General features: G+C 56.1%; 2 protein-coding genes across 2 annotated transcripts; both read right to left on the reverse strand.

The window, feature by feature from the left end:
* Positions 1-8,754: 8,754 nt before the first annotated feature.
* Positions 8,755-13,355, reverse strand: LOC102991388 (keratin, type I cytoskeletal 13). Its single transcript, XM_007129077.2, has 8 exons — positions 12,790-13,355; positions 11,617-11,699; positions 10,939-11,095; positions 10,590-10,751; positions 10,375-10,500; positions 10,061-10,281; positions 9,420-9,442; positions 8,755-9,077 (listed from the first exon to the last, which is right to left on the reverse strand). The coding sequence occupies exons 1-8, from the start codon at positions 13,273-13,275 to the stop codon at positions 9,016-9,018; spliced, it is 1,320 nt and encodes a 439-aa protein (XP_007129139.1). The 5' UTR covers positions 13,276-13,355; the 3' UTR covers positions 8,755-9,015.
* A 7,026-nt stretch (positions 13,356-20,381) lies between these two features.
* On the reverse strand, positions 20,382-25,360 carry LOC102996008 (keratin, type I cytoskeletal 15). Its single transcript, XM_024130211.2, has 8 exons — positions 24,899-25,360; positions 23,988-24,070; positions 23,724-23,880; positions 22,856-23,017; positions 22,645-22,770; positions 22,247-22,467; positions 21,770-21,795; positions 20,382-21,075 (listed from the first exon to the last, which is right to left on the reverse strand). The coding sequence occupies exons 1-8, from the start codon at positions 25,358-25,360 to the stop codon at positions 20,981-20,983; spliced, it is 1,332 nt and encodes a 443-aa protein (XP_023985979.1). The 3' UTR covers positions 20,382-20,980.
* Positions 25,361-26,434: the final 1,074 nt, after the last annotated feature.

A 26,434-nucleotide genomic window follows, 5' to 3' on the forward strand; every position in this document is an offset into this window, starting at 1 on the left:
GTCTGTGACTCGTTCACCATCAGCCACTGACCCCTTCTCTGTCACTGACCACTGAACAAAGTGGAGTTCTGCAGGTTCAGCCTGTGACACGGTTGGGTTTTCTCTTCTTTGCGGTCCCATGGACCTCAGTCTCCCTTTGCCTCTAGGTCTACTGTATGGCTGTTAGCATAACACCATCTTGGGCCCTTACAGTTCCTCCTGTCCTTCTGCTGACTCTATACCCAGGGCTGTACTGGGCAGTAAATCACTTCTCTATCAAGGACTTTGCAGTTAACAGATATTGTCTAATAATCATTAGGACCGGGTGGCCTCTGTGCTCTGTTAGTCCCCAAACAATGATGAAAACCTTCCATGACATATTCCCGGCATCCATGAGACTAGTTACCCATTCATAAATCTTGACTCAGGAAGGCACGTTCTGTCTCCAAGCTCCTATCCCCATACCCTAAGTTAACTATAACGTTGTCCCAATGGCGCCTCGGTGGTGCGGAGTACAGCTGCAGATGCTTCCAGATCTCTGTCAGCCCCATCCCACCCTGTGAGTAATAAACTGATCCCATTGATTAGATGGAGTTGCCTGCCTCACTCTTCGGTCTCAAGATGCCTTCTCAGTTCGGTGGGCACTTATCCTTCCCCACATCCTCCAACACCTGCACGCCAGGAAAACGCAACGGCTCGGCTTCCTCCTAGCCTCCCTCCATAGGCAGAGGCAATGACTCCACCTCCCAAGGCTGGTCCCTAGAAGGGTCCATTTGGAGGTGCAGTGTCACCAGGACATTAGTCAGTCATCCCAGCATGTCCAGGCTGAAATGATATCTCTGGCCAACTGAGCCAACTAAGACTTGGCTTTGCAGAAGAAGGGCTTAGAAAGTATCGGGTAGGACAGCAGGGGCGCTGGGCCTGGTCTCAGCCAGACCTTGGTTCGAGCTCCTTAATTCCTTCAAGCCTCCGTTTTCCCAAAAGGTGAGTGGAGCTCATAATGCCATATTCACAGGATTGTGACAACTAAGTTGAAACGTGCTTGATAAACAGGAACTCACTTCACAGATCTAAGAGATCAAAACTCTTCTTAATGGAGTTCCCTGGTGGCCTAGTGGTTAGGACTCCAGGTTTTCACTGCTGTGGCCCGGGTTCAATCCCTGGTTGGGAAACTGAGATCCCACAAGCCGCATGGTGCAGCCAAAAAAAAAAACAAAAATCTTCTTACAGCCCATGTAGTCTGAGCCCCAGCTGAATGCTATTTCCAGGGCACAAACTGCTCGCCCAGGTTTCATGGGATGCTGATTCGGAGGCCTAACCCAGCCGTGCAAGGAAAGACAGCTGCTCAAAGAGGTTGTAGCTGGGACTGTGTCCAGAGCTGCAGGGACCCTAGACTGTATCCAGGACTCTCTGGCCTCTGACCTTTACTGTAGAAGCTCCTAAAAGCTCCCTGACCCCACCTATTGCAGACACAGGTGCCGGCCTGGGGGCTACAGAGCTGACAGGCTGCTCTCTGACCACCATGACCTCAGCTTGGGGGGCAGCGGGGAGATCCCTCTGCAGGAGGGATGCTCTGCAGGAACAGAAAACACTCTTGCTTTCCCCAAGGCCACCTTGGAAAGCCACCAAGTTCAAAGTCAACGGCTGAGTTTGTGACTCCTTCTTTGGTAAAAATAGGTCTCCAGCCTCAAATGAGCTTCCATTTGAAAGCCAAGGTTCTCCGTGGGCAAAGACCCAAGAAGTCAAGCCTGAGTCTCCCCTACCCAGCTCTGAGCTGTCCCTTCGATGCAGAAGGCTTCAGGCACTGCCTGACACAGTGTGCCCAAGGAGCCCTGCTCCTCTGATCTGTGGTCAGAATGTGCCAGCACCCACAGTGCCCCAGTGGCACTGGCAGAAGCAGACAGTGGGCCATGGGGCAGCCAGATCACCTACGACTGGGCAGCAAGGGGAATGAGGCCGTCCAAACAGCCCCGTGACTCTCTCTCTTAGAGTGTCCTGCTGGCATAGGCTTCATCTTCCTGGTTTTCTCCGGCTCCCTATCCCATCTTTGGCATTCACACGCGCAAGTCCTACGAATTTCCCACCACAAGAGGCATCTAAGAAGTGCTGACCCCGTCTGTGTCTTAACCTTTTTAGACTCCTACCCAGAACCCAGCCAGAAAAAGGGAGACTCACACTGATCTCATTCCCCTCAACACGAGTGCTTTTTCCTTGTAACAAAGAATTTGTTCAAGCAGCAAAGCACTCAGGATTCCTGGCCCCTCCCTGAACAGCAGGGTTACTACACACTCTGTGTCAAGTAACCACATCAAAACTCCTACCAGATGTCCTGCCAGCTGATGTTAGATTTTAGTACAGACAGGCAGGAACAGGTCCACAAGGTTGAAGGAAGCGTTATGGCAGGGGAAAAAAAATCTTCAATTATGACATTTCGAGCCACCAATTTAATTTGTCCAAAGAATCAGAGAAAGGTCTTGCTTCTTTGGTTTTGATGGCGGAAAACTCAGGACGGTTTGCAAACCTGCTGAGGGTAGGGTTGCCAGATTTAGCGAATAAAAATACACGCAACATTTGGGACGTATTTATACTAAAAACTTATTCGTGTGTATTTGCAACTCCAATTTCACTAGGCGTCCTGCATTTTCTCTGGTAATCCTCACTAAGGAAGCATCACTGTTTGAGAACTTTGGCCAAACAAGACACAGCTGTTCCTTCCCTCCTTCCCCTGTGACTTGTCACCATGACTGGCTGGTCTCAGGAACAGGTATAATGGGCTTCCCTTGGAAAATCGTGACTTTCCGTCCTTTGTCCCCCGACCTCAGTGGCTGCCATTTTTGCCCTCACAGGCCCGGTGAGCAGGGTTCAGAATAGTGCTAAGGTGTCCCTTCTCTCTCCTGGACACCACCCCGACGGTAGCTGCCTTCAGCGGGGTGACTCAGTCCTTCCTCGGCAAGATTTGGCAAGTCCCTCTCGGCTCCATTTCCTGGTCCCTCGGCCTGTGCCCCCAACTTCTGCCTACCCCCTGCTGTCGCCAGGCCTCACCAGCCTCGGGGCAGTCTGAGTGCCCACTGTAATTGACCATGGAGGTCTTCCCCATTCCCTGGCTGCCTACCTACAGGGCCCAGAGCCAGTGCTAGGGGCCTCAGGAGAGCAGCGAGGTGACCACGGCCCTTGGCTTCTCCCAAGACTCTAGGGCTCTGCCAGGCTCCTGAGCATCCAGCTTCTCAATGTGTTGCTCCGTTGATGGTCCTGAATCCCCACTGGGCCAGGACCTGACTCTAATTAGGCCTCGAAACTCCCCCTTTACCAGGCCCAGGATCACCCTGGAACCCTCATCTCCCTCAAAATATAAAGGTACTTTGTCTCGCCCTGGGGTATGGTTTTGGCAATTGTCCAGGGCTGCAGGATTCTGTCCCAAACTGTTCTTGCCATTGGGGTGGCCCAGAGAGCTGCCCTGACCCCAGTCTTAAGCCATACCTCTCCAGTTCTCTCACACCAAGCTCTGCCTTCTGCATCCTAGGGCCACTTCTGTCTCGCCTACAGGCCGGCTCTTCCTGCACAGCTGCACTGGCTGACCGCTCCTGTCTGTCTGGAAGAGCCCAGGACCTCCTGCTCAGATCCACTCGGTTCCTAACTCCCCCCACCCAGCTTTCATGGAGAGTTCCAGAGCTGTCACTGCTCTCCCTGATGTCCTTAGAGAACCTGTGGTTTGTGGGAGACGCACAGACCCACTGGGGGAAGAAGCTGGTGCCTCAGTCTCCCGTGTCCCCTTGATTCAGGTACCACTTAACTGGACCACAGAACGAGTTTCCCAAACACCCTGTTTGATTGGATTCCATCGTCTGCATTTACAGGGGCTGCTGTGCAGTCGACCTCACTCTCTTCCTGCTAACGACAGTTTGTCTGCAAAACAGATTATGGGCTCCAGGCAGTAATTAACCAGGATTTATACTGGGGGTTCTACTTTCAAACTCATCTGAGATCCTTGGATGAAAGAAGCCACAGAGTTATTAGGGCTGTTCATAAAAATGGGCCAGAAGAGTGAATACCAGCTCCTTGCCAACTCCCCCAAATCCCCACCCCCTCCAACAGGTGTCCACCCACCAGATCCCTCCCAAGCGCTGCAGGAGGATGGAGAGTCTGATGTGCTCAGCTCTTTGAGAGCTCCCCCAGGACAAGCTGCTCAGAAGAATGCCGCCTGCATACCCTGCTCCTCTCCAGCCCCCAACAGCTCCAGGAACACCATCTAACAGGGGGCAGGTCCCAGACACCCCGAGATGCACTGTCCCAGGCCAGGAGAGAAGAAGGGCACAGCCACTGACGTGGGGAAGCTGGGACAGTGCGTCATCACACCCCATGGACCACGGCCCTCCTGTGACATCTCTTCCTCCTCTTCCCTCAAGCGAGATTCTCCTTACTAGGAAGCCCCAGGCACCCTCATCATACTCAGGGTCTTCCCTCGAGGCTGCTCCCCAAAACAGAGGGAGAACAGGCACCCAAGAGGTCTCAGGGCTGCAGCTCTGCCCTTAGCCATGGCCTGCTGCCCAGCTGCCCCACTCAAGGCTGGGGACTGGACAGGGTGTCATGTCGAGACCAGGTTTAGTACCCTGTCCCTCCACTCTATGTCACAGCAAGTGGCTAAAGTGGCACTGACATGCTTTCTGGAGTGAGCCTGCCCCCTGCAGGGCCCAGGCAGGACACACAACCCCATTAGGGAAAGCAGAGGTGCACTGGTCCATCCACCCAGGGCGGAGCCTTTGGGAGAGGGAGGCACCTCGTGCTGGGGGTGAGGAAGAGGCTGACTGTGCAGCCAGGAGTCACGCAGCAATCAGCCACCTTCGTGCAGCACTGCCGTGACGAGGCACATCCCTCCCAAGCTCTGAGGCGCTGGGATGCTATGGGCACATTCCACGGTGACGACTTTGTCCCCTAAGCATTGGGGCTTAAGTGCGGGCCCGCTTCTGCCACAGATTCCAGAGCTGAAACTTTGGCTTTGACAGAGGGCCAGCCACAGTCTTGGAAAGCACGTTGGAATGTGGGTCCCAGCTCTCCTGCTGGGCAGATCTCTCAAGCAGTCTGAGCCTCGATCTTCAGATGTGTAAAATGGGTGCAACAGTGCCAACTCGGGGTTGTTGTAAAGATGAAATGAAATAAAGAATAAAAAAGAGCCCTAGACAAATGCTGGACATATTACTTTCCCCTTTATTAACATCCCCTCTATTTTGGCATCTTTTGCATTAACTATGTTCACTGGCAACCAATGACATAGAGGTTAGTCAGCCTCCATGGACAGGGCTGATCCTCACAGCCCTGGGAAGCAGGGGTGTTGAGCCTGGGGGAGGGGTGGGGCACGTGGGCACCTGGCCAACCCCAGGGAGGGCCAGTATTGACCAAGCAGGACTGATAAAGCTGCCCTCCCTTGAATGGTCGCCCCATGCATGTGACTGAGGGGATGAAATGAGTCCTGGATAGAAAGAGCAGATTGCCCTCCCCTCCCCCAAGCCTCTCCCACATCTCAGACCAGATCCCTGAGATCACCACCCCTGTCCAGCTCAGGAAGTCTCCTGGATTGGCTTGGAGAGAAACACCCACCCCCCACCCCAGGGTCCCCTCCAGGCTTCCTCGGGATTCCTGATAGGGCCACAGAGATCCTCGGGTGGAGCGCAGCTTCTCGGTATCCTCCCCGGCGTCTGGGTGAAAGGGTCCCAGGCCAGAGCCCCTACCAGGCCCAGGGCGCAGCTCATTTCACTGTTCCACATGAGCAACTAACCCCACACACCACCAAGCCCCCCAGTACTGGCTCAGAAAAGGAGGGAGCTGCTCCCTACACAGCCTTGGCCTGGGTCTCGGGAAGAGGGGCTGCTCCAAGCCCAGAAAGGCCTGGGAGGGCCTTGCACCAGCCCTGGGGCTCGGCTCTCAGGGCCTCCTCCAGCCCAGTCCCCTCCCTCATGCCTACAGGACAGTGTGCTTGCCTACCTCTTTCATTGCCCAGAGCTTGTCTTCCTTGTCAGCTCTCATTCCTCCATCCAACACATTTACTGAGCTCCTGTAACAGCCTAGTTAGGAGGATGGTGATGAAGGCAAAACCATCCCTGACCTGAAGGAAAGAGGACAACAAAGCTTAATTTACTGAGCACTTACTACGAGCCTGGACTGTTCTAAGCATTTGACTTGCATAACTTCCGAGGGAGGTGGTACTTAGCAGGTAGGAAAGTGAGCCCACAGGGTTAAGTGGCTTGGCCAGGGTTACAGATGGAATCAGTGGCAGAGATGGCACGCACGCCAGGATAGCGTGGCTCCAGAGCCCGTGGCCATTGGCGCCCTGCCCTCCAATAATGGCCATGATGGCCATCAGTACAGGGGGCCTTGGGGACAGACCGGGGAGGGTGGGAGTGGTGGGGAAAGAACAGAGATCTGTGGCAGAAGGTGAACCCCGAACTGAGCTTTGAAGATGGCAATAATTTACTGTTGCGGGTGTCACCTCCTACCGCCCGCCAGTCTGTGAACTCCCCAAAGAAAGAGGCTGCATTTTTGCACATCTCTTTCTCTCCAGGATCCAATATAGCGTCTGATGCACGGTGCACTCAATTAACAGCTGCTGATGCAATAGATGAACAAAAAAAGTAACCGGGTTTGGGAGTGGAGGTCATGTCCTCTTTCTCTTTGATGTCTGAGCTCCTAGCACAGCTCTGGGCATGTGGATGAGAACTGAGCCGCACCTCGTTCCTCAGTGGGGCTGGGATCTGGGATGAGTGGACGTGACACCTTCCCCCTGGCTTAGCACGCTGGGCGGGTCACCTCTGAGCGATCACTGTGGACTAAACCAACTGCCCAGTGTCCAGACAGGCTTGGGGTGGGGGAGGATGAATGAGGGCAGCGACCATGCGCACAGGGGGGCGGGAGGGGGAGGGGAAATGAGGAAGGGGCAGGGAAAGGGCAATTGGCAAGAGAGGCAGAACACCCCTACCCTCTGGCCTACTACCCCATGACAAAACTCAGACGGCAACCGAGAGGCCCTCCCCCAGTTCATTCACTGGTGTCTCCCCTCAATAAGCACTGGCTGAGCCCCAGCAGTCGGCTGGACACAGCCGGGCCCCCTCAGCACACACGGTCTACGGTCAACACCCGGGCAGGAGGGCGCAGATGTGCCAACACCTGAGTGCACCCCAGTCTCTCCGGGTGCCACAGAGGAGGGGGTGTCCATCTCAGTCGGAGTGTTGAATAAAAATCTGGTGGTCTCCAATAAAACAAAGACGACAGGGGAGGAAGCTCAGATCAAACAGAGGTCACTCATTGAACAAGGTCCTGAGGGGTCCAGCCATGTGGCTGGCTCACTGAGAACAGTTTGGAGTGGCAGGACCTCTGGGTAGGCGGGGAGAAGCTAGTGTAGAATTAGGGCCAGAGAGAGGCCGGAAGAAGCCAGACCCCGGTGGCCTCTTGGCTGGTGAGGTGTCTGGACTTTCCTCAGTGGCCTGTGGGGAGCTATTGCAGCATCTCTAAGCCGGGAGGAGGACTTTCCGTTTGCAGCAAAGGCCCTGGCTGGCATGTGAAGCACGGATAAAGGGGCAGCTCAAAATGGAGGCAGGGCTTCCCTGGTGGCGCAGTGATTGGGAGTCCGCCTGCCGATGCAGGGAACACGGGTTCGTGCCCCGGTCCGGGAAGATCCCACATGCCGCGGAGCGGCTGGGCCCATGGGCCATGGCCGCTGAGCTTGTGCGTCCGGAGCCTGTGCTCCGCGGCGGGGGAGGCCACAGCAGTGAGAGGCCCGCGTACCGCAAAAAAAAAAAAAAAAAACTGGAGGCAGGGAGGCCAGGGAGACCATGGAGGCTGCGGCAACCTGCCAGCAAGTTAAGACATTGAGGACATTGAGCATCCACAGGATGGACTCGTGAGGGGGGTGAAGGAGAGAGGGAGCCAGGAGGACTCGCGGGCTCCTGGCTTGGATGTCTGGGTCCTGTGGGATGGAGGACCAGGAAGGCCCAGGTCTGGGAGAAGGAGGCATGCTCCTTCAGATGAGTGGATCTGAGGAGGTGATGGCGGGCTCATTTGGGCATGTGAGACTGGAACAGAGGAGAGGGGCCTCGATAGAGAGTCATCAGGACATACCAGATGGCCCAAGGAGGGTCGGGGCGAAGAAGCAAAAGAGAAGACTGCCTACATCAGAATCCAGGGGACCCGTCCCCGTGAGGAGTAAGCAGAGCCAGAGGAGGCTGCAAGTCTAAGCCGGGATGTGCAGAGAAGCAGCGGGGACAGGGGTCCAGAGGGGAGGCGGGGACGAGTGTCACCACCAGCACAGGCTGAGGTCACTCCTTGAGTCGTGCATCTGGTCCCTGAGTGGCTTGGAATGGCAGGACCTTGGGGCAAGCAGAGGGGTGGGGGGACTGCAGGTGAGGGTGCCCAAAGGAAGCTGTCTCCGCAGAAAGCAGGAAGGCAATAGTTGGGGCTGGAGTAACTGTCCTAGGTCTCCTTCTCCTCACACCAGCCCTGCACTAACCCCTCGCATTCTGCCCCAAGCCCTCTGTACCTCTTTCCCGCATGTCCGTGCTTGCAGGGCGCCATCACCCGTGAGCCACCTGTGGCCCTGTGTTTGTCATCATCGACCCCGTGGCTGACGGTCGGCCCGGGTGCCTCGTATCCCTCCCAGCCGGGAGCTCTCTGGGCCGGGCCTCGTCAGGGTGGGCCGTTCAGCCCGACCTCACCCACCCACCTCCCCCCACCACCCACAGTCAGGGCCTCGGCAGGTGCCACCCTCAGAAACCAAGCCAGAATCAAAAATACATTTGCAAGAAAGTGGGAAACTTTATTGAATTAGCTTTTCTTTTTAGTGGAGAAGCTGAGGAATCAGAGGAGGCAGGTCCCGGGGAAGAGGAAGCAGACCCGGAGAGAAGGGCGGGGAGTGGCTGCCCTCGGGAGGGTGCAGGCCGAGAGAGCGGAGTGGCCGAGCCTCGGGTCCTGCGGCCCCTCCTTTGCTCCTGCAGGGAACCGTCGCTCTCTCCTCTGGGTGCTGAAGACAGAGCGAGGGGCTGCCCGGCAGATTTAAAGCTTAATTTTTTCTGAAACGCGGTGAGTGGAGATGGTGCTGCCGTGGCTGAAGTTTCCTGGGAAATGCAAGAGGCAAAAGACCTTCAGGCTGGAGAAGACCCAGCTCAGGCCAGCTCAGGCCCCCCAGGAGGGCCCCAAACCCCTAGTCAGTCTGGTGGTGTGGTGGGTAGTTGACGGGGACTCTCTGTTATTGTCTGGGGGACTCCCTCCACCACAGCCCCGTGGGTCTGTGGGGACAGAGCCACCTATTTTGAAAGGAAAACAGAGGAGCAGGTGACCACTTCTGCTCCAGTACCATCCCCCCTCCCTACACTGGGGAACCCAGCACTGCCGCCCAGCCCACCCACAGGGCCATAAGCAGGAGCCTCATCACCTCTCCCACTGGGTTATTTCCTTACCTCCTGTGGTGAAGCCGGGAATCCTGGGAGAAAGGAGAGAGGCAGCCATGAGCGGAAGGGAACTGAGGACAGCCGCCTACCTGTCCTCAGATGGAGTCTCTCAGATCATCCCTTGGAGCCCCTGAGTTGGGGTCTTTTCCCAGCTTTTCCCACCCCACAGAGCAGCAGAATCAGGTGACTCCCAGGCCTGTCCTGTGTGTCCGTGAAGCCTCAGGTGGAGATATGATTAGGCATTTGCTGGACGTTTTGTCCTCCCTCTGCTTCACTCGACCCCTTACCCCTCCCTTGAGCCCACAAGGATGGCCTGATCCCTGCAGATAGTCTGAAGGCAGTTAAATCTCTGTTTTGACAGCTTTGTTGGGCTGCCCTGAGTCCAAGCTAATACTTTTCCAATACGAGATATTTTCTCCATAGTCCCTAGTCCTGCCAGTCTAACGTGGAGGCCCGAATTAAAAAGTTAAAGGAAATGCCCCTACAGTCTGATGCCAGAGGACAAGGAGGAAGCTCTGGTGCTGGATCTTGGTCCAGGCTGTTTAAGCTCAGACAGGTGTCCTTCCCTCCCAGACACAAGGGCCTGATCCCTAAGGCCATGCCTGCTCTGACAGCCCAGGGTCCCGCAGTCACTTTCCCACATGACCTACTTGGAATCCTGGCCCTCCAGCAGGCTGCGGTAGGTGGCGATCTCCTGCTCCAGCCGCGTCTTCACGTCCAGCAGCATCTTGTACTCCTGGTTCTGGCACTCCATCTCACTGCGGAGCTCGCTCAGCTGGGCCTCGATGCTGCTGATGAGGCCCTGGATCTGCTGCAGCTGCAGGGCGTAGCGGCACTCGGTGTCCGCCAGCGTGCTCTCCAGCCCGGCTTTCTGGTGGGGCAGCAGAGGAGAAGATCAGAGGGGAGCCGGGCCAGGGGGAGGGGCCTAGAGGGGGCAGCCACTGGGCAGGGGCAGCAGGTGTACCATGCTCAGCTGGGACTGCAGCTCAATCTCCAGACTCTGGAGCGTATGCCTGAGCTCCGTGATCGTCGTCTTGCTGGTCTGGATAATGGCGGTGCTGGAAGACACCTCCTTGGTCAGCTCTGTACTCTGGAATTCAAGCAGGACCAAGGTGAAGGAAGAGTCCCGCTGGAGGGCCCGAGCACCCCCTGGCTCAGCGAGGTTAGAGGGCCAGGTACCTTGCTGTGGAACCATTCCTCCGCATCCCGGCGGTTCTTCTCCGCCAAGGCCTCGTACTGCTCCCTCATCTCCGCCAGCACGCGACTTAGGTCAATGCCTGGGGTGGCGTCCATCTCCACATTGACCTGGCCGACCACCTGGTTTCTGAACTCCTTCATCTCCTGTAGGGATGGAAAAGGAAGATGCATGAAGCTCCTCAGCCTGCCCCTCCTCGGCTCTGAATGCTACTGGAATGTTCTGGAAAGTGCTTCCAGGTCCCACAGTGGAGGGCTGAGCCTGGCTGCGGCAGAGGGCTCCCCGTCATCACTGAAGGTGATTCAGCCATGGCAAGCACAGCCCACCTCTCACCTCCTCATGATTCTTCCGGAGGTAGGCCAGCTCCTCCTTCAGGCTCTCGATCTGCATCTCCAGGTCGGTCTTCATCAGGGTCAGTTCATCCAGCACCCTGCGCAGGCCATTGATGTCGGCCACCACGCTCTGGTGCAGGGCCAGCTCGTTCTCATACCTAAAGGATTTTTAAATTGAAAAAACCACATAGAAATGGTATTAGGAGTTTGGGTTTTTGAGCACAAGTCACACATTCTCCTTACTTAGCCCTGCAATAAACCTTTCTCTGCTCCAATAAAAAAAGGAAGGAATGGGCTTCCCCGGTGGCGCAGTGGTTGAGAGTCCGCCTGCCGATGCAAGGGACGCGGGTTCGTGCCCCGGTCCGGGAAGATCCCACATGCCGCGGAGCCGCTGGGCCCGTGAGCCGTGGCCGCTGAGCCTGCGCGTCCGGAGCCTGTGCTCCGCAACGGGAGAGGCCACAGCAGTGAGAGTGCCGCGTACCGCAAAAAAAAAAAAAAAAAAAAGGAAGGGAGGGAGGAAGGAAGGAAGAAATGGTATTAGACACTCTACCACTCCTGCCCTGGACTCTGCTACTTCCGCAAGACCTTCACTCCTGGGCTGCTCTGGTTACATTGTTCAGAGGAGCGTTTGTCTAAAACTATAACTGCTGGGAAAGGGGAATGAGGGAAATAAACTCACTTGAGCCTGAAGTCGTCGGCAGCCAGCCTGGAGTTGTCAATCTCCAGAATGACCTGGTTGTTGTCGATGGTGGCCGCCAAGATCTGAAAAATACAGAAGGTAACCAACCACTGGAGGGTCCACAAGCTTGGGGAGCAGGACTGAGAAAACACGGGCAGGACGGGTGGCCATCAGACTCTGCCTCTTCTCTGCCCCTGCGAGCTGGGACAGGGCACTTCTCTCTGGGCCTCAGTTCCTCTTCTGTAAAGTGAAAGACAGGACGGGTCCCCTTGGTTTGTTCTGTCACTCCATCATTCTATGTCTGCTCATGGTGGGAAAGATCGGGATGTACATTTCAGGGGAACGACCCCCCAAGAACATATGTGGTTAGTCACGTCTCTGCAGCATCAGACTGGCAACCTCTCGTGGCCGCTGTCTTGAGAGCCTTTCTTCTCCTTAAGATCAGGACAGAATCAGCCTGGTTCCCCACAGTTCACAATAACATCACCGGAGCTGGCCTCCCCTCTGAGCAGGGTGGAATTCCAACAAATATCCCCATCCATTTGAATTTCTTGTCTAAACTTTTGTGTTCCAAAGCGTTTAAAATCCACCCCACATAGCTGGGACTCAGCCCAGGCAGATGGATTTCTGTTCCAACAAGCTGGCATCACAACGTGATGGACAGGCCTTGACGGAGAGAATCTCAGCTTAGCACTGCCTAAGCCTCTGCCTGCATCTCCCCTACCTGGTTGCTGCCAATTGAGAATGCTAGTTTAAAGGAGGCCCCTACGAAATAGTGTTCCCAAACCAATGAATGAACATGCATTCCTTTCTCTGTTGGTTTTAGCCATTCTTAGTGGCTTTTAAAACTTCCAAATAACCCAGCACAGCTTCCAAATAACCCAGTGGGTTAGGATTATAGAGATCAAGTCAGTAATAACATAACTGGAAAGCAGTAAAAAATGTTGGCATGAGTAAGGACAATAAAAATGAATAATGGGAGAGAACGCATAGCCTGAGAAAGCCCATCAGGAACAGAGATGCTTGATAGGCAGTAAAAGACTAGATTTTCCCCCAAAGAAAGGGTAAGAATTCTGCCCACGCTGCATCTTCTGGTCCCTAGGGACCCTGCTTTTCCTGCCATCGCGTCTCTGCCCTGCTCAGAGGAACCCTCCTCGACCTGCAAGGACTCACCTTGTCCCGGAGGTCCTCGATGGTCCTGAAGTAGTGGCTGTAGTCGCGCTCTGGGCCTACTGGTCTCTGCTTCAGATACCAGTCTCGGATCTTCGCCTCTAGGTCAGCGTTGGCCTCCTCCAGGGTGCGCACCTTATCCAGGTAGGAGGCCAGGCGGTCGTTGAGGTTCTGCATGGTGCTCTTCTCGTTGCCATAGAGGAGGCCTCCATCGCCACCACTGAGGCAGGTGCCAAGGCCACCACCATATCCTCCACCGAAGTCAGCAAAGCCACTGCCAAAAGACCCACAAAAGCTGCCACCTCCAAAGCCTCCACCGAAACCACAACCAACCGCTCCACCAAGGCCGCCGCTTAGGCCACCCCCACAGCCCCCAGCTGATCCCCCAGAGTAAAACTGGGTTGAGCCGCTAGAGATACTGCGACCTCCTCCCAGCTTGCAGGAGCCACCCCCATAGCTAGCAGAGGAATTCTGCAGGAAACAGCTCATGGTGAGAGCGAGATGGGCAGAGAGTGCTGGTGCAGTAGGATCTTGGCTTGGCCTGGCTGAGGACTGTGGCTCTTCCCCAGAGTGGATGCCTTTTATACACCTTCCAGGGGGTTGGACGGTTGCCCCATCTTCTCTCCTCCCTTCCCCACCCTCTGACTGGTGCCAACTGCACGTCTGTTTCCCACAAGCTCATTACCTCCGTTCCCCAGGGTGGGTTGTGCCATTGGGGGAGGGGGCATTTTTTTTTTTTCTTAATCCTTAACAAAAGTGATGATTCAGAGGGAACAGTGTTCTACTTGAGACTACCCTTTGACAACTGAATTCTGTCTCACGTCTCCACTTAGGGAACTCACTCCCATCGGCCCCACCCAATGTTCGAACCGGGACTGAGCTGCACCGGTCTGCCAGGGAGCCTCTGCAGAGGAAGGGTGGCTGCAAAGTGGCGCCGCGTTGTCACTTCAGCCCTCTGCCTCCCTTCTTCCTGTTTCTAAAAGGTCTGACTGGAATGTTCTGCATCTTTCTCAGCATTTCATCTACTCCAGTGCTCCCAGCAACAATGACAAACTTTGCTTGGTCCTGTAGAATCAACAACCTTGAAGGCTTTTAGGCTGAGAAAAAAATGGCTCCAAGACCATCAGGTAAAGTCATGGTGGCAAGGGATCTTAGGGACCATCCAACACAGTTTCCTCAGCTGGGGAAACTGAGGCATGGAGAGAGCAAGTGGCCCTGCACGTTATAATAGCTAACACCCTGAGATCCCTCACCATATGCAGGCACTGGGCTAAGAAATTTATATCGACTGCCTCATTAAATCTTTGCAACAGCCCAATAAGGTGAGTACTCCTATTATCCCCATTTTACACAGGAGGAAACTGAGCCTTCAGGGCAGAGTCAGGACTGAAACCCAAGTCTGGTCCTGTCTACACTACACTAGGCTCAGTTTTTTAGGCATTTTTTCCTACAGTAAAATGGACAAATCATAAGCATCCAGCTTAATGCATTTTTACCCACGTATGAAAATTTAAGCATGTGTTTACTTGTGTAACCACCACCCAGAACATTTCCAGCACCCCATAAAGCTCATTGTACCTTTTCCCAGTCAATCGCCCCCCATACACCCCGTGCCCCTAACATACCCATAATTCCAACTCTGTCACCATAGGTCAATTCGGATGTTCTCAGCCAGGGGCTATTTTGCTCCCCAAGGGACATTTGATAGTGTCTGGAGACATTTTGGCTGTCACAACTGGGGGATGCTACTGGGATCTGGAGGATAGACACCAGAGATGCGGCTAAATATCCTACTGTGCACGGGACAGCCCCTGCCCCAACAAATTCTCCAGCCCAGAAGGTCAGTAGTGTCGAGGTCAAAAAGCCCTAGGTCAGCCTGGCCCATGGGTTTAATTACTCCGTTATAGCAGCCACAGAGCCATAGCCACGTCCAGAAAGGAAGTCTTGTAATACTGAGCAGGGCTCTTTCTAGCCCCCCAACCACATGACACCTGCCTCAGCTGTGAGTGTTTGGCCAAGAGGCCACATAGAGGATGTGACCCAGAGCCTGGGGCCAGGGTCTCTGCCGAGGAGCCTGGGATGTGACTGAAATTCAGGGTCTGCTTAGGAAGCCAGCGGAGGAGGCCTCACCACTCAGGGTGAAAGAAAAAAGAAACGGGCCTTGAGCTGGCCTCTCAGAAGCCCGGGAGAGAAAGGAGAGGTTCCAGGGCTGAGAGTGCAGGACACTGGACTCAGGCTCCAAGCCTCCACTCACCAAGGGGGCCAGGGTTGCCGTGAATGACCTCCTGGGAGCTGCCCGCGCACAGCAGCCTGAGGGGCTGGGTGGGATAGGCCAGGAGCTGGAATGAGGTGACACAGGCTTGAGGTCGTCCTGGAAGCCACTTCGCTGATCCAGCAAGACCAGAAAGGAGGGCTCGGAGTCAGGGCTTTCTTGGCCTCTGTTTTCTATGGGTAGGGAAGTGGGCCTGCGTCTCCCCCAGCGGGTGTCAGTGTCAGGGAGAGAGCCAGGCCGGGCTGCGGTGCTCTAAGACCACGGGGAGGCCAGGGACTCAGGCTGACCCTTGACCCTGCCCTGCCCTCCTGCCCAAACTGATGGCTCAGTTCTCTCTCTGATAACCTGTGATTGGGCTTCCCCGGTGGCGCGGTGGTTGAGAGTCCGCCTGCCGATGCAGGGGACACGGGTTCGTGCCCCGGTCCGGGAAGATCTCACATGCCGCGGAGCGGCTGGGCCCGTGAGCCGTGGCCGCTGAGCCTGCGCGTCCGGAGCCTGTGCTCCGCAGCGGGAGAGGCCACAGCATTGAGAGGCCCGCGTACCCCAAAACAAACAAACAAACAAAGAAAAAAACCGTGTGATTCAGCCCAAAGCAGGAGCCCTCCAAGAACGTGATTAATGGAACCTGCCAGACCTGGAATGACAATCCTCCTGGGGCTGAAGAGCCGGTTCAGCCAACGCCTCTTAGAGGAACAATAACCCCAGATCCTCCAAAGCCCCACGGTGGCCAGGACATGCCTTCCTCACAGGGTCAGGTCACGGCCCCCCTGCACCCCTCCCAAGCAGTGCATGGGATGCCTTGACACAGGAATGCCTTCCTCTGACCCAAAGTGAACCCCAGGGCCCATGGGGCGGGGGGACACATGCCAGCGCTACTGAAGGGAGCTGGGTAGAGACCCATCCGGGGGACCCCATTTCTCCTCTCCCAGCCCTTGTCCAAATGGGGCAGGACAGAGTGCTGGGGTGAGGCACTGCCCACATGTCTAAAGCTTCCTTCTTTGCATTCTGGCAAAATCACCTCCGCTGTTACGTTTCCAGGGAAGGGGAGGGAAAGCCTCCTTGATGAGCGACGCCTGCAGAGGAAGCTGAGCTTAACAGGTTGTCACACAACAACAGGAGAGGGGTTTTATTCGCCCCATTTTATAGATGAGGCAGCTGAGGTTCAGGGAAGTTAAGTCACTAGTCCAACATCATCATGAAGTCAAGATTTAAACGGGCATCTGGCTCTCCCTACCCCACCAGTTGGTGTCTTGGAGCCTTGCTGCAAACTCGGTGTCTGATCTCTTAGGGTTCCATTCTGTATGTGTTAAAAGATAAAATAACACTAGCTAACATTTCTGAATACTGTGTGAAAACACTCTACATGCATGACTTCATTTGGTGCTTGAAACAACTCTGCTATTGTTATTGTATCCTTTTTCCAGATGAGGAAACAAAGGCCCAGAGAGGTTAACTGCATTGCCCAAACTTGAGTATGTCAGAGCCAAGATTCGAACCTCTGGCTCTAGGGTCTGTGCCCTTAACTACTGCCTGGTCAATCCCTTTCAGGCCAGTGTTAGCGCTGTCCCATCCAGAGGGCCTTCTCTCTTGCCCTCTCCATTCTCAGGCCTCCTGTCACCCAAGACCCAGCTGGTGGATGGTCCTGCATCCCACAGTGGTTAGGCCTGTGCCATATGGTGATTCATCGTACATATGGTGTACATATGGGGATACGTATGGTGACTCATTGTGGGCCTTACGTTGAAATGACTTCTAAGTTTCCTTCAGCAACGCCCTCTGAGGCTCTTGTTCTCAAAAATTTATCCAGAGTCACCAGATTGTTCATCTGCAAAGTTGAGGCCTAGACCTCATCCCCCAGCTCCTAATCCAGCGTTCCTTGCTTGAATCTTGGATCAGTCTCCTCCCTCCTTCCCTCTCTCCCTGGACAACAGGGGGCCTGGAGCCCAGGCTGGCTGACCACCTCCCAAAGGGTCCTAAGGCTCCCCCCCAGGGGAGGGGTCTCTTGTGAAAGGCAGACCCACCCCAGTGGACCCGGGCCCTCTGTCAGCCCTCCACCCTCAGAGACACCTGCTTGACACAGCAATCCTCAGGAGCCTTCTCCAGACTAGCCTCAAGGCCTCAGGGCTTCACGTTTCTACATAATCAGCTTTCTAAAATCCCTTTCATACCACCAGGGCTCCCCAGAAACCCAGCGAGGCCAGCAAAGGCTTTGAATTAGGTGGACCTGTTTCAACCCTACTTCTGCCACAGACTGGCTGTGTGACCTTGGGAAGGTTACTCAACCTTTCAGTGCCTCGGTGACCGCAACTGAAAAATAGGCATTAGATGAGTTAGTATTTGAGAAGCACCTGACCCACAGGAGCTCCCAGCAGGCGGAAGGTTACTCTTCCCTCCCTGTTACAAGTGAGGAAATGCGAGCTTCTCATTGTTAGATGACCCGGCGGAGAATCCTCTGGGCCTCATCCATCCAGTGCCAGCTCATTGCTTTGCCTCCCTCTCTGGTTTCTGCAGCCAGCACGGCACCCACAGCAACCAGACATGTGACAGTTGGTGGCATTCCTGTCTTATTTCCCCCACTCAGTCTTACATTCCCTGAAGACAAGGGCTTTGTCCTCCGAATACTGCTCCTGGCACAGGGGAGCTCTGGCTAACCGTCCGAGAAGCTGTTTCAGAGACACGCTGTCTGCTGGCTTTAGGTGAGAGGGAATATCTAGCAGGAATGGTATCAAGTGGGGTCACCCCAGCTGCAAATCTCATGGGAAAAGCTGCCACCTCCTTATTTCCCCTCGTGCCACCAGCTGCCCACGGAGGGACAGGTGACCCCCAGGTGGGCACATGCCCAAGACATGAGCGAACGTCCAGAACGTCTTGTCTAAGGCAAGAAAGAGCAAAAGAGCAGAAAGTTCATGCATTCGTGCAACAGCTATTTATTGAGCTACCCCTCTGAGGACTCAGCAGTGCAGGCAGCAGACACAGCCCCTGCTGTCGCAGCGGGCATGCCCCACGCCTGCTCTGGGACGGCCAGCCTGAACACAGGACACGCCCGGGGCCCTAATCCCTAGTCCCAAAGCTGCCCTCTCTGTGGGGAGGAGAGAGGCCTGCTGCCTGCTTCCCGGATTGGCTGGAAACCCAGCCCCACCTCCATCCAGGGGCAGGAAGTACGCTGTCTCTGCCCCAAAGATGATTTAAGGGCTCAGCCAGGCATGAGCTATCCCTAGGTGTGGGTATCTCACTCCATGGTCAGGCAGGGGACAGGACTTGGCAAGTTCCAAGGGCTTCTCTGATAGCCTGTCCCTGAATCCCAGCAGAGAAGGAATGGGAACTCAGGGGAGATAGAAGCTGCCTCCCCTTCCCACCCCCCCAGCTCAGGGTCTGGCCCGGAGAGAAGGCTCACTGGATGAGGGCTGAGCCCCCACGCCACCCTGCACCTTTGCAGATGTGGTTATTTTTGCAAGCAAAGAAGACTCTTCGGTGGCTGTTTAGAAGGCCTGAGACCTCTCAACAGAGGCCCGGAAGTCGGCGAGACGGGAGCAGCAGCCCGGCCACAGTGGGGTCGGAGAGTTCCCAAAAGGAGCCTGGCTGATCCCAGGATGCTGGGGACGTGGAACCTGGTGCTCTGGGCTTGAACACACAGCGTGAGAGACCAAGGTGGCATGTGACGACAATCTTTCTGACTGTAATGGCTGTGTGACACTTGAACAGGCTGCCCCTAGAGGTTAAGAAATGGGTTTCAGACCAGCACACCCTCTAAGGAAGGTGTTGCCAGCTTCTGTCACCCTTATGGCATCCAGGGAAAAACAAAGGTCTGGAATCAGAGAGACCGTCCCAAACCCAGTTTCACTATTTCCTAGTTTATGGCTTCATTCAAGTGACTGAGCTTCCCTGGCCCTCGGTTTCCTCTTCTGAAAACTGCCTCTGAAGTCTGACCCCCAGCTTCAAAAGCTGTCTGGAGAGTAAATGAGATGCCATCTGTTGAATGCCCTGCCCAGAGCCTGGCAGTGTGCAGACACTTAATAAATTCCCTCTCCTTCCTCTGGCCCCAGGGAAATCTAGCCTCAAAATGTGTACTCAGGAGACACATTCTAGATTAAATCTCCCCCAGAAAGAACAGAGGAGTTGTACTCAGCGAGGCCTATGGGCTCCCTCTCAGAGGGCCTGGCCCTCCTCCCATATGATCTGAGTCTAAGGAGAACAGCGGCACCTCCTACCTGCTCTTCCCAGCAGAACAAAGAAACCGGTTCTCCCTCTCCCCGCAATCCTCACCCGAGCCCAGCCCAGCCATGGCACCCAGAGTCCTCCACTTACTCACTCCCTGCCCTCTATCAGGGGCTATGAACCCCAGAGGAAACAGCCCCAAACCAGAAGCAACAAATCAGGTGTGCGTGGATACCGCTGCTCTAATGAGCCCTCAGGTGGAGACTGGTGACAGGAGAGCAGGAGCAAGATTTAGACAGAGAGGGCAAGTAGGGGTTGGTGTTGCTTTGGACTTAAGCTTGGAGAAATCAGGGAGGACTTCCTGGAGCTCGTGTTTTCCCCTCTGGGCACTTTCAGTGCTTTGTGGGGAGATGGCAGCTTCGGGGGGGATGGGGGCCAGCTTTGCAGGGGGGCAGAGAGGGGACCTGGCTCAGCCTCTCTGGAGGTCAGGTGTGCCTGGCTGGAAAAGAGGGGAGGTTCAGGGGGTACATATGGTGAGGGCCAGAAGCAAGGAGGAAGGTCCTGGCAATGAGCTGTGAAGAACCAGGGCCTAGGGCCCCAGAACAAGCCCTGGTCTTGGAGTCATACAGGTGTGCGGTCCAGCCCCAGCCCCAGCCCTGCTGCTTACTATCCATCCACGAGGCCTCTGGGCAAGTCATCAGCCTGACTTCCTCATCTGTAAGTTTCTCTAAGTTCCCTCATCTCTAAGATGGAATAATAAATCCTGACCACCGGCAGTTGATTAAATGAGACCCATAGGTGGGTGTGCCTAGCACAGTGCCAATCATACAGTGGTGAACCAGAGCCATCTATTCAGTCAACCATCCAGTAAGTGATTAGTCCATGTGTCCAGCCCTGTGCTAAGTACAACACACTGCTCTAAGGAACCCCGCCTCCTGCTTCTGTGATCGCTAAATGGGGTAAGCAAGACAGCAAGTCATCTGAGCCACCTGATTTGTCCCAGGCGCCCCAGGTAACCCAAAGAGTGACCGCGCAGGGACGAGTTCAAAGTCAGGGGGAGATGGCAGCTTGCCCTCTCAGTGGGCCCTGGGCTTCCTCAGAGGCCACCAACAAGAAAAACTGGACATACTACCAAGAGATATTTGCAAAAGGAAAAGCAATTCTTTATTGCATGGACGTGGTACAAACCATGAGCTTGTTACACAATACAGCTGTTTCTTGCACCTCCCTGCTGTAAGGGAGGTGGGAAAGCTGAAGCGGGGTCTGGGAAAGCATGTGAAGCACCCAGCTAGGAGATGAGGGACCCCTTGAGCTGGACCCTCTGAAGGCAGGGCCTGGAGTTTGCTTTTCTTTTCTTTTCTTTTCTTTTTTTTTTTTCTGGCTGTGTTGGGTCTTCATTGCTGCACGCGGGCTTTCTCTAGTTGCGGCGAGTGGGGGGCTGCTCTTGGTTGCAGTGCGAGGGCTTCTGATTGCAGTGGCTTCTCTTGTTGCGGAGCACAGGCTCTAGGTGCGTGGGCTTCGGTAGTTGTGGCTCGCGGGCTCTAGGGCGCAGGCTCAGTAGTTGGGGCTCACGGGCTTAGTTGCTCCGTGGCATGTGGGATCTTCCCGGACCAGGGCTCGAACCCATGTCCCCTGCACTGGCCGGTGGATTCTTAACCACTGTGCCACCAGGGAAGCCCAAGTTTGCTTTTCTGGTCCCTCCAGCCAGCTGTCCACTCAGCCTGGGGAGGGTGGGGATGACGGGTGTGTCTCTCCTGCGCTGGGCACTTAGATGTCTCTCTTTCGAGAAGAAACCACCTCCCCATCCACTGACTCCTCAACGTTGATGCGGACTTTGCCACTGCCACCACCTCCCAGGGAGGCTGTAGAAAGAAGAGGCAAGCTTTAGAGTGGGAGACTCTCCCTGTCCTCCCTCCCAAGGGGCCAGGACCTTGGCTGAGCTCTGGGAGAACTGCACAGCACCCCTGATAATGGCCATTGGCCAATCCTCCCAGAGCTGCCAGGAGGACTGGTGCTGAATCACTCGTCAAAGAGATTGGCAGCGGCAGCGGCAGGTATGCTCTGTAGTGAGCAAGAATGTCAGGGCTTTTAAGCTGTACATAAACAGAAATTAATCATGGGCATCTTACCATAAGTGCCTGAAGCGGGGGCGGGCGGGGTAGGGGGGAGGCGGGGTGGGTGGGCTATGCCCTGGACAAAGCTTACTCATCCTGGAAGGTTCTCAGTAAATCTTCAGTCCCAACCCTACCTGGGGCTGATAGAGGGGTCCCACTGGGGAAGAGGTACCTACTGGAATGGGCATGTCCCCACCCTACTGGGATGCTTGGGCTCTTTCACCTTCCTCCCCATTCCAGGAAGAATTGTGGCTTCAATAGCTTCCCTCTCCCCTCAACTCAGGAAGAGTTAAGTCTCTTGGACTTCTCTGGCGGTTCAGTGGTTAAGACTCCACACTTCCACTGCAGGGGGCACGGGTTCAGTCCCTGGTCAGGAAACTAAGATCCCGCATGCCGCCCAGTGTGGTCAGAAAAAAAAAAAAAGAAGAGTGAAGACTCTTACCTTCTCTGGTACCAATGCCAGCCATCCTGAAAGAGAGGGGGAAGCAGATGTAAGCACGGACAAAAGCTCAGGTCTTGCCTACAGGAGGCCCCGGGAGACAGCTAAGCCGTCCTCTCCAGCCCTCACACTACCCTCACACCCACATCTGACTTCTCGAAAGCCTGGGACATCCTGAGAGCCACCCCCAAGCACACAGATTCTGATCTATGATAACACCCCATCTATTTCATGCTGGAAATGGAACCAGCATTAAATCCAAGACCACGAGCCCAATTGCTATCATTTACAGAAGGTACACAGGTCCAGAGAGGTGACATGACCTGCCCAAGGTAACGGCCAAAGACTAGAGCGCAGAGTCCAGAACCTCTTACTCCTTGTTCTGTTGTCTTTTCACTGTAGACGCTGCCCTTAAGATGACTCTCCCCCCTCAACCACAACCGGCCCCTCCCTCACTGCTCCCTGCACCCGAGCCCCTGCCTGGCATCCTGGCCCTCCAGCAGGCTGCGGTAGGTGGCGATCTCCTGCTCCAGCCGCGTCTTCACGTCCAGCAGCATCTTGTACTCCTGGTTCTGGCACTCCATCTCACTGCGGAGCTCGCTCAGCTGGGCCTCGATGCTGCTGATGAGGCCCTGGATCTGCTGCAGCTGCAGGGCGTAGCGGCACTCGGTGTCCGCCAGCGTGCTCTCCAGCCCGGCTTTCTGGTGGGGCAGCAGACCAACAGACATCACATCAGGCTAGACAGGAAGCCGCCAAGGGCCTGGGGAGAGGGGCTGAATGGATCGCAAGGAACAGCCCCAAAGGGAGCTCGGGAACGCCAAGGCTTACACAGCCATGGAGGGTGGGAGAGGCTGGGGTGGGTGGGGTGGGAGTCAGACCATGCTGAGCTGGGACTGCAGCTCCATCTCGAGCCCCTGCACCGTGCGTCTCAGGTCTACGATCTCCATCTTGCTGGTCTCGATCATCTCTGTGTTGGAAGCTACCTCCTTATTCAGCTCCTCTGTCTGTAGGTCACACACAAGACAAGTGAGCGCCACGGTCCTCCCAGGAGCTCAGGGAGCTGGAGCGGGGCTGGCAGGTCAGGCCCACCTTGCTGAAGAACCAGGCCTCAGCATCCCGGCGGTTCTCCTCCGCCACGACCTCGTACTGCTCCCTCATCTCTGCCAGCACGCGGGTCAGGTCCACCCCCGGGGCTGCGTCCATCTCCACGTTGACCTGGCCGGCCAGCTGGTTGCTGAACTCCTTCATCTCCTGCACGGTGGGTGGGGCCCATTCAGAGACAGAGGGCGGAAGCCAGAGCCCAGTCTGGGGTTCCACGTGCCAACCCCGGCTCCATCCCTAACCCACCACGTGACGTTGGCTCTGCCCCGTACCCACCCCGGGCCCCTGTTTCCCACTGCACATGAAGAGTTTTGTTGTTTTGTTTTGTTTTGTTTTGCGGTACGCGGGCCTCTCACTGTTGTGGCCCCTCCCGTTGCGGAGCACAGGCTCCGGACGCGCAGGCTCAGCGGCCACGGCTCACGGGCCCAGCCGCTCCGCGGCACGTGGGATCTTCCCGGACCGGGGCACGAACCCGCGTCCCCCGCATCGGCAGGCGGACTCCCGACCACTGCGCCACCAGGGAAGCCCACATGAAGAGTTTTGATCGCACGAGCCCCTCAGCACTAAGGGTCCCCCGTCCTCTCTAGGTCCTGCCGAGGGAGGAACTCAAGACAGTAGGGCCCTTGTGTGAGTTCATGAAGCAAATCAGGACAGCAGCGCCCGCCGGCCACCCGGCCTGGCTATGGATCAGAGGAGAAAAGGGGTCTGCGTCGACAGTGCCCCTTCCTCTCCGTGGGGACCCCTGTGTTGGGGGGGGCGTGCATATCTGAACCACGAAGCCCTTCCCCCAACTCTGAGGAGGCCCCAGAGGCCCCCCTCTGCCTCCCAGAGGCCCCAGCCACTGCCTGGCTCTCACCTCCTCGTGGTTCTTCCGGAGGTAGGCCAGCTCCTCCTTCAGGCCCTCTAGCTGCATCTCCAGGTCAGTCCTTACCAGGGTCAGCTCGTCCAGCACCCTGCGCAGGCCGTGGGTGTCGGCCTCCACGCTCACGCGCAGGGCCAGCTCGTTCTCATACCTGGAAAGGAAAAGGGAACCCAAGTGAGGAAGGGTCTAGGGGTGAGACCCTTGAGTTGGGAGGGGTCTGGGCCACTTGAGCTGGGAGACGGAACAGAGAGAGCGTACTTGAGTCTGAAGTCATCTGCAGCCAGCCTGGCTCTGTCAGTCTCCAGGATAACCCGGGAGTTGTCTATGGTGGCCGCCAGGATCTGCAAGATACAGGGAGATGGTGTCTAGAGGACCCCTCCCTTTTCCCTGCCTCTCCCCCTGCCCTGCACCCCGGGCGGGACCCCTCACTAAACATCTCCCCTCTGACACCAGAAACGGAAGCCCGTAGGGCCCGGGGGCGGAGTCCAGGCCACCGCTTGGTCTGCCCCAAGCCACCCTCCTCGTCTCCAGAACATGAAAGACCAAGGAGCCAGGGTTGCAGAGAGCCCCCTGTGCAGACTGCCTGGCCTGGAGAGGGTGCGCTCTTGGGGGTACTCCACCAGCCTCCCCTGTAAACAACTCATGGTCGCCGGCCTCCTGCACACCTTAACACAGCCATGCATCTACAGAACATTCCAGTCAGGGGGAAACTGGAGGGCAGCTGCAGAAACCGGTGCAGGTGAGTGAAGGGTGAGTGAGTGGCTGGGAGAGCCCATACCCAGTTCCAGGTCTCCTAAGGTCCAACAGTGCTTTTGCCACCCAAGACATTCGAAGGGTGAGGCAGGCAGTCCTGGCGTTCTGGACTCCTAGAACCTGAGGTTCATCTCTACACCTCCGTTCTTGCAAAAAAAACCAAAGGAACGCTCTGGGCAGAGCCCTGCAGGGTGTGAGCACTGCCCCCACCTTGGCCCCCTACTGGTTGAGACCAGCGTGCCAGGATCCCCAGCACTGCCAGGCTGAGCGGATGTTTGCGGGACCCACACCTGGAACGCATTCCCCATGCTCCAAGTTCGCCGAGGTTACACATCATTACCTGGGAAGGCAAGGATTTCCCCCAGGCAGCTGGCACCAGCCACCTGCTCCCCTCTCCCTGACACCCGAGGACTCACCTTGTCTCGGAGTTCTTCTATGGTCTTGAAGTAGGGGCTGTAGTCGTGCTCCGGGATGCTTGGGCTCTGCTTCTGGTACCAGTCGCGGATCTTCACCTCCAGGTCAGCGTTGGCCTCCTCCAGGGCGCGCACCTTCTCCAGGTAGGAGGCCAGGCGGTCGTTGAGGTTCTGCATAGTGAGCTTCTCGTTGCCAGAGAGGAGGCCGCCACCGCCGAAGTCACCAAAGCCACCACCAAAGCCTCCACCCAAACCACTACCAGCCCCTCCACTGAAGCCTCCCCCATAGCCCCCTGCTGACCCCGAGGAGACAAACCTGGCAGAAGAAGCCGAGATACTGCGGCTCCCACCTCCCCCATAGAGACTCCCTCCACCAAAGCCTCCTCCCCCAGCCATGAGGGACCCCCGCCAGGTCGGGCCACCCCCAAAGGTGGAGGAAGAAGTCTGCAGAAATGTGGTGCTCATGGCCAGGCAGCAGCCCTGAGCTCTCAGCAGCACAAGCAAAGCTGGCAGGAGGCGTGAGCTGGGCTGAAACCCGAGGTCTGCACCTGTCACCCCCAGCCCCAGGCTCCTTATATACCCCTCCCAGGGTGTTGTGGGACCATGTCTCCTCCCCCAAAGGGAAGCCAACTCCTTCTACGTTCCTGACAAACACAGCCACCTGTACACCTCTACGTGGCTGGTATGGGGTTTTTCTTCTCCCTCTTTCATTTTTTTTTTTTTTTTTTTTTTAATGCAACAAAAGAGATGATTCAGAATGAATGGTGTTTTGCCCCGGGCCATGGCTTTAACACCTGGATTACAGGTTCATCTCTACACTCCAGGAGAAAACCCGAAAGGAGCAAACTCGCATCCCATCTGCCAGGCCTCCGCCTGCACTCTTAGAGGCTCAGGCCAACTCCACCCTCCGCTGGACTTCTCTGCTGCCCGCAGGTGGCCGGCTCCCTGCTCTCAGGGTGAGAATCCACTTTCCATCGCTGCCCTGTGTGGTCCCTCTCCCAGACCCCATGTGCAAACCTGCGGGCTCTGGGGATTGGCAGGCAGAGGTACACAGAGGAATGCAGGGCCCACGGGGATAGGCTGAGGACAGGAGAGGGATCCTGAGTCCAGTTCCAGCCGAGGTGACCAGAGGGGCCAGCCTCTGTCACTTCCCTGATGCTCCAAATGGACCCCTCTCCTCCGCCCCTCTCCTCCTCTCCTCCCCCACCCACAGGCCCCCTCCTTCTTCTCCAGTTCCACCCGGCCCTCAGCCCCATGGCACTGGCATTCTCACAAAAGCCAGAGGGCTCAGGGCTGACAAGGTGCTGACTGATAATCCCACCACCTGCCAACTACCCGTCACTGAACTTTTGCTTTGCTCCTGGGACGAGTTGGGGCAAACCTCTGCAGATAAGACGGGAGCAAGTTCCAGAAAGCCCCTGCTTTCTCCAGGGAGAGGCGAGTCGCTGCACAGCGGGGCTAGATTAACCCTGTTTGTCCTGTCGGGGAGAGACCCGATCCAGAAAGCTGTATATACCTGAGCATCATGGGGCGCGGGGG

The sequence above is a fragment of the Physeter macrocephalus genome, chromosome 14, assembly GCF_002837175.3.
Source record: "Physeter macrocephalus isolate SW-GA chromosome 14, ASM283717v5, whole genome shotgun sequence".
Classification (NCBI taxonomy): domain Eukaryota; kingdom Metazoa; phylum Chordata; class Mammalia; order Artiodactyla; family Physeteridae; genus Physeter; species Physeter macrocephalus.